The sequence below is a fragment of the Manis pentadactyla genome, chromosome 4 (genome assembly GCF_030020395.1).
Source record: "Manis pentadactyla isolate mManPen7 chromosome 4, mManPen7.hap1, whole genome shotgun sequence".
In the NCBI taxonomy this organism is placed as follows: Eukaryota; Metazoa; Chordata; class Mammalia; order Pholidota; family Manidae; genus Manis; species Manis pentadactyla.
This window is the reverse complement of record NC_080022.1, coordinates 190828584-190843461: the sequence shown is the minus strand read 5'-3', so window position 1 is coordinate 190843461 and position 14878 is coordinate 190828584. Positions and strand designations below refer to the sequence as shown.

The window sequence follows — 14878 nt, the reverse complement described above, 5'->3', positions numbered from 1 at the left end:
TAACTCCACAGCAGCCGGGCAGGAAGCAGAAGCCCTGTCTGCACGCAGCTGTGCAGCATAAGCCACTAGAGGCCGCTGTTCTCCCAGGAGAGGAGGGCCACAAACCAACAAGAAAGGAAGTCCTTCCAGCCGTCAATCGTCCCAGTTCTGCAGACTATTCCTAACACCATGAAAAGGCAAAGCTACAGGCAGACAAAGATCACAGAGACAACACCAGAGAAGGAGACAGACCTAACCAGTCTCCCTGACAAAGAATTCAAAATAAGAATCATAAACATGCTGACAGAGATGCAGAGAAATATGCAAGAGAAATGGGATGAAGTCCGGAAGGAGATCACAGATGCCAGAAAGGAGATCGCAGAAATGAAACAAACTCTGGAAGGGTTTATAAGCAGAATGGATAGAATGCAAGAGGCCATTGATGGAATTGAAATCAGAGAACAGGAACGCATAGAAGTTGACATAGAGAGAGACAAAAGGATCTCCAGGAATGAAACAATGTTAAGAGAACTGTGTGACCAATCCAAAAGGAACAATATCCGTATTATAGGGGTCCCAGAAGAAGAAGAGAGAGGAAAAGAGATGGAAAGTATCTTAGAAGAAATTATTGCTGAAAACTTCCCCACACTGGGGGAGGAAGTAATCGAACAGACCACGGAAATACACAGAACCCCCAACAGAAAGGATCCAAGAAGGACAACACCAAGACACATAATAATTAAAATGGCAAAGATCAAGGACAAGGAAAGAGTTTTAAAGGCAGCTAGAGAGAAAAAGGTCACCTATAAAGGGAAACCCATCAGGCTAACGTCAGATTTCTCAACAGAAACTTTACATGCCAGAAGAGAATGGCATGATATATTTAATACAATGAAACAGAAGGGCCTTGAACCAAGGATACTGTATCCAGCACGACTATCATTCAAATATGACGGTGGGATTAAACAATTCCCAGACAAACAAAAGCTGAGGGAATTTGCTTTCCACAAACCACCTCTACAGAACATCTTACAGGGACTGCTGTAGATGGGAGCACTCCTAGAAAGAGCACAGCACAAAACACCCAACATATGAAGAATCGAGGAGGAGGAACAAGAAGGGAGAGAAGAAAAGAATCTCCAGACAGTGTATATAACAGCTCAATAAGCGAGCTAAGTTAGGCAGTAAGATACTAAAGAGGCTAACCTTGAACCTTTGGTAACCACGAATTTAAAGCCTGCAATGGCAATAAGTACATATCTTTCAATAGTCACCCTAAATGTTAATGGGTTGAATGCACCAATCAAAAGACACAGAGTAACAGGATAAAAAAGCAAGACCCATCTATATGCTGCTTACAAGAAACTCACCTCAAACCCAAAGACATGTACAGACTAAAAGTCAAGGGATGGAAAAACATATTTCAAGCAAACAACAGTGAGAAGAAAGCAGGGGTTGCAGTACTAATATCAGACAAAATAGACTTCAAAACAAAGAAAGTAACAAGAGATAAAGAAGGACACTACATAATGATAAAGGGCTCAGTCAAACAAGAGGATATAACCAATCTAAATATATATGCACCCAACACAGGAGCACCAGCATATGTGAAACAAATACTAACAGAACTAAAGGGGGATATAGACTGCAATGCATTCATTCTAGGAGACTTCAACACACCACTCACCCCAAAGGATAGATCCACTGGGCAGAAAATAAGTAAGGACACGGAAGCACTGAACAACACAGTAGAGCAGATGGACCTAATAGACATCTATAAAACTCTACATCCAAAAGCAGCGGGATATACATTCTTCTCAAGTGCACATGGAACATTCTCCAGAATAGACCACATACTAGGCCACAAAAAGAGCCTCAGAAAATTCCAAAAGATTGAAATCCTACCAACCAACTTTTCAGACCACAAAGGCATAAAACTAGAAATAAACTGTACAAAGAAAGCAAAGAGGCTCACAAACACATGGAGGCTTAACAACACGCTCCTAAATAATCAATGGATCAATGACCAAATCAAAATGGAGATCCAGCAATATATGGAAACAAATGACAACAACAACACTAAGCCCCAACTTCTGTGGGACGCAGCAAAAGCAGTCTTAAGAGGAAAGTATATAGCAATCCAAGCATATTTAAAAAAGGAAGAGCAATCCCAAATGAATGGTCTAATGTCACAATTATCGAAATTGGAAAAAGAAGAACAGATGAGGCCTCAGGTCAGCAGAAGGAGGGACATAATCAAGATCAGAGAAGAAATAAATAAAATTGAGAAGAATAAAACAATAGCAAAAATCAATGAAACCAAGAGCTGGTTCTTTGAGAAAATAAACAAAATAGATAAGCCTCTAGCCAGACTTATTAAGAAGAAAAGAGAGTCAACACAAATCAACAGTATCAGAAACGAGAAAGGAAAAATCACGACGGACCCCACAGAAATGCAAAGAATTATTGGAGAATACTATGAAAACCTATATGCTAACAAGCTGGGAAACCTAGGAGAAATGGACAACTTCCTAGAAAAATATAACCTTCCAAGATTGACCCAGGAAGAAACAGAAAATCTAAACAGACCAATTACCAGCAACGAAATTGAAGCGGTAATCAAAAAACTACCAAAGAACAAAACTCCCGGGCCAGATGGATTTACCTCGGAATTTTATCAGACATACAGGGAAGACATAATACCCATTCTCCTTAGAGTTTTCCAAAAAATAGAGGAGGAGGGGATACTCCCAAACTCATTCTATGAAGCTAACATCACCCTAATACCAAAACCAGGCAAAGACCCCACCAAAAAAGAAAACTACAGACCAATATCCCTGATGAACGTAGATGCAAAAATACTCAACAAAATATTAGCAAACTGAATTCAAAAATACATCAAAAGGATCATACACCATGACCAAGTGGGATTCATCCCAGGGATGCAAGGATGGTACAACATTCCAAAGTCCATCAACATCATCCACCACATCAACAAAAAGAAAGACAAAAACCACATGATCATCTCCATAGATGCTGAAAAAGCATTTGACAAAGTTCAACATCCATTCATGTTAAAAACTCTCAGCAAAATGGGAATAGAGGGCAAGTACCTCAACATAATAAAGGCCATCTATGATAAACCCACAGCCAACATTATATTGAACAGCGAGAAGCTGAAAGCATTTCCTCTGAGATCAGGAACTAGACAGGGATGCCCACTCTCTCCACTGTTATTTAACATAGTACTGGAGGTCCTAGCCACGGCAATCAGACAAAATAAAGAAATACAAGGAATCCAGATTGGTAAAGAAGAAGTTAAACTGTCACTATTTGCAGATGACATGATACTGTACATAAAAAACCCTAAAGACTCCACCCCAAAACTACTAGAACTGATATCGGAATACAGCAAAGTTGCAGGATACAAAATCAACACACAGAAATCTGTGGCTTTCCTGTATACTAACAATGAACCAACAGAAAGAGAAATCAGGAAAACAACTCCATTCACAATTGCATCAAAAAAAATAAAATACCTAGGAATAAACCTAACCAAAGAAGTGAAAGACTTATACTCTGAAAACTACAAGTCACTCTTAAGAGAAATTAAAGGGGACACTAACAGATGGAAACTCATCCCATGCTCGTGGCTAGGAAGAATTAATATCGTCAAAATGGCCATCCTGCCCAAAGCAATATACAGATTTGATGCAATCCCTATGAAACTACCAGCAACATTCTTCAATGAACTGGAACAAATAATTCAAAAATTCATATGGAAACACCAAAGACCCCGAATAGCCAAAGCAATCCTGAGAAAGAAGAATAAAGTAGGGGGGATCTCACTCCCCAACTTCAAGCTCTACTATAAAGCCATAGTAATCAAGACAATTTGGTACTGGCACAAGAGCAGAGCCACAGACCAATGGAACAGACTAGAGAATCCAGACATTAACCCAGACATATATGGTCAATTAATATTTGATAAAGGAGCCATGGACATACAATGGCGAAATGACAGTCTCTTCAACAGGTGGTGCTGGCAAAACTGGACAGCTACATGTAGGAGAATGAAACTGGACCATTGTCTGACCCCATATACAAAAGTAAACTCAAAATGGATCAAAGACCTGAATGTAAGCCATGAAACCATTAAACTCTTGGAAGAAAACATAGGCAAAAACCTCTTAGACATAAACATGAGTGACCTCTTCTTGAACATATCTCCCCGGGCAAGGAAAACAACAGCAAAAATGAGTAAGTGGGACTATATTAAGCTGAAAAGCTTCTGTACAGCAAAAGACACCATCAATAGAACAAGAAGGATCCCTACAGTATGGGAGAATATATTTGAAAATGACACATCCAATAAAGGCTTGACGTCCAGAATATATAAGGAGCTCACACGCCTCAACAAACAAAAAACAAATAACCCAATTAAAAAATGGGCAGAGGAACTGAACACACAGTTCGCCAAAAAAGAAATACAGATGGCCAACAGACACATGAAAAGATGCTCCACATCGCTAATTATCAGAGAAATGCAAATTAAAACTACAATGAGGTATCACCTCACACCAGTAAGGATGGCTGCCATCCAAAAGACAAACAACAACAAATGTTGACGAGGCTGTGGAGAAAGGGGAACCCTCCTACACTGCTGGTGGGAATGTAAGTTAGTTCAACCATTGTGGAAAGCAGTATGGAGGTACATCAAAATGCTCAAAACAGACTTACCATTTGACCCAGGAATTGCACTCCTAGGAATTTACCCTAAGAACGCAGCAATCAAGTTTGAGAAAGACAGATGCACCCCTATGTTTATTGCAGCACTATTTACAATAGCCAAGAATTGGAAGCAACCTAAATGACCATCAATAGATGAATGGATAAAGAAGATGTGGTACATATACACAATGGGATACTACTCAGTCATAAGAAAAGGGCAAATCCAATCATTTGCAGCAACATGGATGGAGCTGGAGGGTATTATGCTCAGTGAAACAAGCCAAGCGGAGAAAGAGAAATACCAAATGATTTCACTTATCTGTGGAATATAAGAACAAAGGAAAAACTGAAGGAACAAAATAGCAGCAGAATCACAGAACTCAAGAATGGACTAACAGGTACCAAAGGGAAAGGGACTGGGGAGGATGGGTGGGTAGGGAGGGATAAGGGGGGGAGAAGTAGGGGGGTATTAAGATTAACATGCAAGGGGGGTAGGAGAAAAGGGAGGGCTGTACAACACAGAGAAGGCAAGTAGTGATTCTACAACATTTTGCTATGCTGATGGACAATGACTGTAAAGGGGTTTATAGGGGAGACCTGGTATAGGGGAGAGCCTAGTAAGCATAATATTCGTCATGTAAGTGTAGATTAGTGATACCAAAAACAAAGAAAAAAAAAAGGGCTGTTCCTGTGTGGTAACCTCCAACGAGTTCTACACAAGGGTATAAAGGGCATATAAAAGTGTAGGCAACGGGTCTGTTTGTGTTTATACAGAGGTTCAAAGCCTAATTGGGCTACCCCAAAAATGAACTAAGATACGATATGAAAAAGAACTTCCAACATCAGCACTCTCTGGAAGACTCATGCCAGAAGATGATCATCAAAAAACCCCAACAAAGATCCACGCACTGCTACAGCTGTAGATGCACTCATCCCACCCGTTCCTGGACTTGCCATGGGAATGAGGAAGGAGATATCTAAACTGGCCTGTGCATACAGTAAAACAACAAATTTGACTGGATCTATACTGTTGGAACTCAACCAAGAATTTGGAGAAGTGCAAATTGTAGCGCTCCAAAGTCTTACAACTACAGACTATTTACTGTTAAAAGAACATATGGCATGTGAAGAGTCCCCAGGAATGGGTTGTTTTAATTTGTCTGATTTCTCTCAGACTGTTCAAGTTCAGTTGGACAATATCCACCATGTCATAGATAAGTTTTCACAAATGCCTAAGGTGCCTAACTGGTTTTCTTGGTTTCACTGGAGATGGCTGGTAATTACAGATATGCTTTGGTTATGTAACTATACTCCTATTATGTTAATGTGTGTGCGCAATTTAAGTAGTAGCTTAAAACCTATACATGCTGAAGTTACTCTACAAGAAGATATGTCAAAGAAATAATCAATCTTCCCATGTTTTCTTCCGTCTGCTACTTCTATAGCTTTTCTTCTTCCTTCCTAATTACAACCCTTAAATAGAATTCGTGCCTCGTATCAAATTTATCGAGTATCATAATTCTTCCAAGTGGTAAAGATACCTTAAGACAAATGCTGGGCATAGAAGCCACAGGGCATAAATATGCAAAGATGTAAAAAGCTAACCTTTTCAAACAATAAGGCTTCTCTCTCACTTACCAACTCTACATTTCCCTGTATGGCCCTGGAAGATGACTGGTTAGCCAGAGACGGGTAAGATTCCTCAAGGGAGGAACAACCTAAGACAGGCACAGTCGCAGGGGGCCCATCAGGTGAGAAATTGGGGATCAACAGAGGTGAGGCTTAGAACCTCACCCCCCCTGTTCTGAGAGAAATCTTCTGCATACGTGGATGTTTTATTGCCCTTGTCTAGCTTGGATTAACACATAGTCTACAGGCACACACCTGATCATCTACATTTGCTCTCTTACAACACTAAACTATGTTTTCTACCTTTATCTTGTATCTACCTACCACTTCAGCATTTTATTAAAAATAATAATAATAAAGAGAGAAATGTAGTATCCACACATAAATCAAGTATAAAAACCAAATGAGTATTCATATTTGAATTGACTCTTTAGAGTTCATAATGTATGAGAAAAACTGAAAGTTTCTGTGATGACTGCCCTTGTACTGTTCACTATATAACTTATTCATTATGTAAGAATTTGTTCTCCATGTAAGAACTTGTTTGTTATGCCTCAGAAGATTGGAGACTGACGAAAATTAGGCTTGGGGTGGATTAATGATTGTGCATTGAGCATTGACTCCCCTATACAGAATTTTATTGTCGTTAACAATCATTTGATCAATAAATATGAGAGATGCCCTCACAAAAAAAAAAAAAAAAAAAAAAAAAAAAAAAAAAAGGACAGACTTCCAATGGTAAAATAAATAAGTAACCGGGATGTAATATATAGCATAAGGAATATAGTCAAGATAATGTAACAGCTTGGTAGGGTGATAGCTGGAACCTCGAATTATGTATATAAATGTTCTACCACTGTGTTGTACACTTGAAACTAATCTAATGTAATACTGTGCGTCAACTACCCTTCAATAAAAAAATAATTATTAAAAAAAAAAAAAAGTAATGAGAAGAATTTGAGATCGTGAAGTACATGGGAGAGATCCCCCCTGTTCTGGGGGGCTCCCTCCAGGGTTCTGATGTGGGCCCTTTCTCCTGCCTGAGCCTGCTCGTGGGAGCTGGTGGGGGCAGGTGGGAGAGCATCCCTGGCAGAGAGCAAAAATCCGGTGGAATTTTTGCTGGGAACAATGTGCATTTGGCTCCCCTGCCCGCGGGGCTAGCAGGTGGCTCTAGCTCAGCCGCAGCAGGACAATGGCAGTCTGCGGTAGTTCTGGGGACCCAGCTGGGACAGATGGCCTGGAGATCCCCCAAGGCCAGCGGCCTGAGAGGAGGAGGTGAAAAGGGAGGGAATGGGAAGGGACAGGGAGTGGGAACTTGGGGTTTGGACAGAGTGGGGCCAGAGTCTGCAGCGATCTTTTGTCAAAGTCCAGCCCACAGCTTTGACCAACGCATCCGAAGCCCAAGAGCATGATGGCATTTATGCTGTCATAGTGGAAGAGGTCTGCACTGGGTGTCTGCAGGAGAGACAGCCAGGGCTGGCCTGAGGCAAGCACACCTCTGCCACCCTGGGGTGCTCACCCAGCTCCAGGAAAGGGGCTGGGACTGGTGGGACATGGTGCTCTCTCAGAAGCATCAGTCTCAAGTTGGGGGATTTCTCTCACTGCCATATGCCTAGTGCCTGGACGAGGCTTTCAACAAATGTTCATTTTTTGGTGAATTACTTCTCATGCTTTCTTTCATTGCTCAAATGCCACTTTTTCTATGATATCTGTCCTGGCAGGCCTATTTAAAATTGCAAGTCACTACCTCCCCAAACCCCTCATCCTGCTCAACTTTTCCTTTTTTTTTTTTCTGTAGCAACTATTACCTTCTCTATTCTATATAATTTGACTTCTTTACTGTTTACTACTTGCTTTCTGTTTCTCCCTACAAAAACATAAGCTCCCAGGGGCAGGGGTCTTTGTCTTACTTGGTCGCTGATGTATTCCAAGTTCCTGGAGTAGTACCTGGCACATATAACAGGTTTTCAATAGATGTCTGTTGCGTGAACACGTTTAGACTCTGAGTGTATGGAGAGCAGGGTCTGTGTGCTTCTCAGCACACGAGGGTTTGTTAACACCAGCCATGGCTCGACTGTGAAGCTCTGATCCCTTTTGTGTGCTCGACACTGAAATAGTCTCCTAACGGGCCTACAGTCTCCACTTCTGTTCCTCTGCAGTCTCTATTCAATTCAGCAGCTGAAGGGATCTCATTAAAAATCCCAGTCAGATCACACAGCACACCTCTGGAAATGCTCTGAAGTCTTTACCCAGCCTGTGGGGCCCTGCAACATCCCTGCCTGGCTTCGTGTCCACGCTCACTCTGTCCCAGACCCCTGTTCTCCTGACCAGCAGCTGGGGTGCTGCACTTCCCTCTATCTGGTGGCTCTTGCTGGTCTTTGCACTGTGAGTTCCTCTGTGCATTCAGGCTTTTGTTTAGAGCCACTGCTCTCTGACCTCCTTCTGTCTCTGCCCCATTGCTTTGTCTGCCATCCTAGCACCTGCCACTACCTGACGCCACAGCACACATTCACTAGTTAGCTGTCTCGCCAGCTTAAATGCAAACTCCACAGGATCAGTGACTTTGCCCACTGCAGGAGCCCCAGCTCCAAGAGCAGTGCCCAGCACATAGCGGGCGCTCTGTGAATAAATGTGTCTGAATGGCTCTGCTTTCCCCTGCCACTTGTCCAGCTGCACAGCTTCTCTCTGTGCTAACAAGACATACTGTTCTTTCTCTTTCAGTTCTTGAACCAACTCATTGCTTCCTTGAAGCAGGCCCTCAAAGAGCTCAGAAGGCTACAAGCCATGTCAGGTGAGTGGAGCATGGCAGTCAGGTGTGGGCTTGGGGACAGGTGGCCTGGACTCGGATCCTGGCTCTACGCTTACTAGGTGTGAGGGATTGAGGAAGTCACACCTCTCCGTGCTCTAATTCTTCATCTACAAAACAGGGTTATTACTAGAAACTACCTTGCAAATAGCAAAGCGTGAGGGAGTTAAGTACTTATATAATGCTTAGTTAGTGCTTATGAAGTGTCCTGCATGGAGTAATTGCCATCAGGCACACTAGGTGTTCCCAGGCCCTCCCTTGGGGCCTCTTCCACTCAGGGAGGAGACAGTCACTGCCTTTGGGCTCCTTCAATACACCCACCTCTAACCCCAAGGTCTTTGTCCCAGTTTCACCCATAATAATCACTTAACCAAAAGAACTAATGCTGGAATTGTTCACATCTTGGGGACCATGTTCCAGGCACAGCCTCTCTTACCCTGTGCAGCCCATTTCTTCTGTAGGCAGGCAGGGAGACAGATTTGGAGATGAGTGGATCTAAAAAGAAAAACAAATGACCAGGAGCTCCAAGCCAGGGTTCCTCCTCCCTGAAGCCATCTGGCTGCAAATGGCCAATATTAATCCCCAGCCCTGTGGGAAGGAGTGGGATACCAGATCCTCCCACTGTTCTCCAGACATGCAACCGACTGGCTCAGGGATGCCTCACCCTGGAAGAATTCTAAGCCCTTCCTATGCACACACTCACAGTCTTCTGACCTTACCCCCACACATCTACCCTCCCCTGTGAACCTCTGTGTCCTGACCACAGGGTGGCTCTGGACAAAGGCCCTGGAACTGGAGTCAAGCTCAGAACGCAGACAGGCAGGCTGCCATGTGGGTGGAAGAGCTGAGAGCTCTTTGTTGGTTCTCTGGGAGCTATGGGGCATGGCAACCCTGGTTCCTGAATCAAAAACTGAGTCCTAATTTCTCACAAACAATAGGGTGGACTATTTGAGATCAGGACTCTGCTGGGATATCCATGTTGCATGGTCATCACAGCTACAGGGAACCTGTAGCCGACTTAGCTCTGACCCTCACAGGACATCAGTGGCTGAAGGAAGGGCAGGTAGAACATACCGCTGTCAGCCAGGTAGTGGGACCAAAGGGCTGCAAGAGAGAAAAGTCAGTGTTCATGGGGACAGACAGACACAGCTCCGATACAGGCCATGCTGGCTGGTGGGGAAGACAGACCTCATCACTACCTCTTTTCCCACTGGCCATTTTCCAGCTATTGGACTCCACCCCGCCCTCTCTTCCCTGCCCAGCTCCTAGCCCAGCACTGGCTCTGTGATATTCACTGCATGGATGCCATTGAATGGAACTGTATTGTGAACAGCACTGGTGTAATGCACAGAGCCAGAGCCAGCGGTTGGCAACAGTGCCCCTCAGTGATCAAACAGAGAAACAGACTCATCAGTAAATCCTGGCTCTGCCATTAGTAGATAACTAACTTCTGTGAGTTATTTAATCATGCTTCAGTTTTCTCATCTGTAAAATGGAGAGGGATAGTGTCTCCTTTATAGGGTTACTGTAAAGAATATATGACATAATGCAATAAAGTGTTAGCACAGTGCCTGACCCATAAAAAACACCCAATAAAATTGGCTTTATCATCACTACCACCCCCACCACCATCTTCTTCAGTTTCATCTAGAACCCAGATGCAGAAAGGCAAAGAGGGAAAAGCTTATGGCCTCAGAGTCCCTTTGACTTGGGTAAGATCCTGGCTTTGTCACCTACTGGCTTTCTGACCTTGGGCAACTGGTTTAAGTTCAGGTCTCTCGTCTACAAAGTGAGTGATAATAATTCCTCTACATTGCCAGTCTTTGTGAGGACCAAGAGTGATGATGTATCTGTGAATACCTGGTGCACAGGATTATAATAAATGTTATGTTTTATTATTCATCAAGTATTGACTCGAAATAGGATGGTTAAGAAAGAGATGAAGCAGACAGAGCATGTGTATGTCTGGGAGAAGTTTACAATGAGACTTTTAGGTCCAAGTGCTTGAACTAAGCCTCTGCTTGTAAACCTCCAGTGATGGGAGGCTCACTACCAAAAGAGGCAGTTCCTTGTATCTTTGCGGCATTAGGCTACATAAAGATATTTTTCTTTACCTTGAACCTGATTGGAAATCACAGCTTCAGATGACCCAAAGAAGTAGAAGTAACGGCTCAGGGCAGAGCATCGTCTTATTTAGTGACGCATACAGCCCCTCACTGGGTCTGCATTCTAGACCCGGGGTGAGGCTGTAGTGAAGATTCATGGATGGAGTGGGAACAAAAGCCTCAGTTAGCCTCCAGGGCAGTGCTTACAGCCATTGAGGGACATCTCATAGCCAGTGTGTAGGGCCTCCCGGCTGCTGGTGGAGCTCCGGGGTGGGGTCCAGGGATCTGCATATGAGCTAGACCGGACTTTCATCTCCTCCTTCAGAATCAGCCGGCCGATCCCACTCTGGAGCTGGAGGTTTGGGCAGAGTGAGGTGAAGTCAGAGGGGAGCAAAGAACACGTCAATGGGACATTCCTGGGAAAGGCTCAGGCAGCAGACTCTGAGACAGGACAAGCCTCTGTCATTTTTGCCTTCCCAGTGTCCCTGCCTCATACAGCCCCACATTTTCCTGTGGGACTTCACCCCGCTTTCACCAGTAGTCCTGTGGTCTGGGTGGGGCTCTGGTGGGCACAAAAAGGAGGCCTGGCCAATGACAGGATCGTGCCGCCCTGGCCACAGGGCCTCATGATGGGCAGGTGGCTCCAGCTGGGCCAGTGGCAGTCTTTGCAGGACTCTTTTTGGAGTTGCTGGCACCATCTTTAGTTTTCTTAAATTTTTTTTATTATTGAATAAAATAAACTCAACTATTTTAAAGTGAACAATTCCATGGCATTTAGTACAACTACCACTTCTAGTTCAAAAACATTTTCATCACTCCAAAGGAAGGCCCTATATCCAGTAGGCAGCCACTCCCCATTTCCCTATTTTCCTTGTCCCTGGTGATCACCAGTCTGGTTCCGTCTCTATGGATTAACATTCTGGACATTTCATAAAAATGGAATCATGCAGTATGTGGGCTCTTGTGTCTGACTGCTTTCACTCAGCATGATGTTTTCAAGGCTCACCCACATTGGGGCATATAAAAGTACATCAACCCTTTTATGGCTGACTAATATTCTACTGTATGGATATACATTTTTGAGTTGGTGGGTATTTGGGCTGCTTCCAATTTTTGGCTATTAATATGCATGTACATGTACTTGTTTGAGTACCAGTTTTATTTCTTCTGGGTATACAAGCATCTCCTTCAGTGTGTGGCCTGCTCACCTTGTGCATGCTACGGTCAAAATCATCTTCCTCTCCTCCAGATGAGAACCTCCTGGCTCGGGGCACTGGCAACAGAGAGGCAGGATCAGCTCCCTGTGTGCTCCCCACTTGGCCCGCCCCAGGGAGGGGGCGTAAAGGGGCAGAAGAGCATGGAAAGGCAAGGGTTTCCTTCTGGCTCCACAGCTTTCCAGCCAAGTGGCCCTGCACAGTGCGTCTGGGTGAACTGCCCCCCACTGTGGGCCCTCTGTGCGGAGAGGCCCTGCATCCCTCCCCCTTCTTTGGCCACGAGGGGCAGGTGAAGCTGGCCGCCCAAAAGGAGCTAACAGGCCTCAGGGTCGAACTTTTTCTGATGCCGATGGGAGAGAGAAGTCCTCTTTCTGCCACAGACAGGACGTAAGCCTGCCCCTCCTGGAGCTCACCCCTCCTCCTGCCATGCTGGGAGCAGAGCCACCCCAGGGGACAGGAAAGTCCTGACGACATTCTTCCACCTCTAGATACAGCTGTGCCTCAAAATATTCAGTCATATGACCTAGAAAACCCATGTTTTGGCTTAAGCTATCTGGAGTTAGTTTTCTTTTTTCTTTTTTTGTGTGATAGAATAGGTCTCATCTAAAATCCCGCCTTTCCACTCATGCTTGTGGAAGTGGTCTCTCCTGCCCGCACTGCCTCCAAACATTTCTCTCTCATGGGCACTGATCACTGTCCACTTTGGGTTATATTTGTGCTTGTGTTTTATCACCTTTCCTAAATAGAGAACTTTTGAGGGTAAAGAAGGGGTTACCTCTGAGCTCCTGTGAAACTGCTCAGAATGAACATTCAGGCAGTAGAGGTGTGTGTTGGATAAAAGAGGGACTCGATGAAAATTCCTCCCACCCTTGAAAGCAGCAGCTTGGGAGGTCTGGCTGGATGGGATGGCGCCTTGGGGACCCCCGGGACACCCTGCCAAGGGCCCTACAAGTGTCTTCCGTTCCCCTGCATCTTCTCTTTCCCATCCTCCAAAACGTTTTCCACACTACAGCCAAAGTGGTCTCTTAAAAACGCAAACCTGACCGTGTCACCACTTCTACTGTTCAGGATAGAGACTAAAATTCCAGCCTCACTCCACAAGGCCCTGTGGGGTCTGGCCGCTCACCCCCAGTGTCCTTCCCTGTCTGAGCTCAGGTCAAGCTGGCAGCCTTTCCTTTCCCCACAGTGGAACCTGCCCTCCCATCTTGGGTCTTTGCAGACGCCTTCCTACACTTTGCGGGCTTAGCTTCTCCTCATCCACCTCACGGCAGTCGAGTCTCTGTGCCTGAGAGATCTGTCATCGTCGGGGCTGGACTGCGTGCTCTTGCTGTCAGCTCTCCTACACCTGTACATCGCCTCCCTTTCCAGCTGGGACCTATGTCTCCTCCACAGGGGCATGGACTTGGTCTGTCTGACTTCCCAGGACCTCCCTAAGGCCTGTGGCTGGCCTTCAGTACATGTTTGCTAAATAAGTAAATGAAAGATCATGTGAAGAAGTGGGTGACTGTCCTGGCCCTGTGTGTCCCTAGCACAGGTGATAGGGCCTGGGTCCCCTTGGGGTGCGTTACCTTTGGGGGACCCATGGTAGGTCCAGTACTCAGACTCTGCAGCATAGTAGGGGTCTGGTGAGTAGGCTGGACTGTACTTGGAGGCCTGGCTGTCTTCACTTGTTTTGCTCTTGGTTGCTGTTGACAGATCGCCTATAAAGGACCCTAGGAGAGAGATTCATAAAGCAGAGCATCCTGTGCACTCATTCTCCCATCTCAGCCAGCTTCCAGCCCAGGGGAGTGAGGCCATGGATCTGGACCACGGAGAACTGGTGCTGGAAAAACAGGCCAAGCCCCTCATTTTACAGTTGGGGATCTGAAACTAGAGAAGGAAAGGGCTAGTTCAAGACCACCCAGCAAATCAGACCAGAACTGGACAAGACCCCAGCTCAGGACTCTTTCTACCCCATGCTAGGACTCCCCAGTCTGCTCCTGAATGAATGTAAAGCCATGGCTCCTCCATGAAGATCAGGTGGGTCCCCAGGGAGTCCTTGCCCTCACCTTCCTCGTCCTCTAGGATCCAGCCTGCCTGTTGTGGATCTGAGCCGCTTCTAGAGTGGGAATCACTAGATGAGCAGGACTATTCCACACATCGAGTCAGGTCAACCTTCTTAGACTGAAATGCCAAATCCTGTTTGGGGAGACTGTATGGCCTGAAGGAAGGAGCACTGGACAGGGAGCAGCAGCACCGGGTTCTGGTCCCAGCTCTGCCACTTACAACTTAGTCATGACACTTGGCAGATCCTGCCCCTCTCCACCCCACTTTCCTCATCTGTGAGTATCAGAACTGGTCTGCCGGCTCAGGTGCCGGCGAGCTTCAAGTTTTCACCTGGAGCCCACAACATGGACCATCAAACCCAGCACTGG

The 14878-nt window shown here is 45.2% G+C and overlaps 1 protein-coding gene across 4 annotated transcripts in view; it reads right to left on the bottom strand.

Moving 5' to 3' along the window:
* LOC130683633 (actin-binding LIM protein 3-like) overlaps window positions 1-14878 on the bottom strand; it is a 127894-nt gene that overhangs the window by 74193 nt on the left and 38823 nt on the right. For 3 of the 4 annotated variants that reach the window (XM_057501904.1, XM_057501906.1, XM_057501905.1), the window contains 5 exons: window positions 14033-14176; window positions 12459-12523; window positions 11458-11602; window positions 10220-10249; window positions 9582-9640 (listed from right to left, as the gene is read on the bottom strand). The exons of the other annotated variant lie outside the window; for it this stretch is intronic. In XM_057501904.1, coding sequence (XP_057357887.1) covers window positions 9582-9640; window positions 10220-10249; window positions 11458-11602; window positions 12459-12523; window positions 14033-14176 — 443 coding nt within the window. The remainder of the gene's footprint in view (window positions 1-9581; window positions 9641-10219; window positions 10250-11457; window positions 11603-12458; window positions 12524-14032; window positions 14177-14878) is intronic. 4 annotated transcript variants of the gene reach the window in all.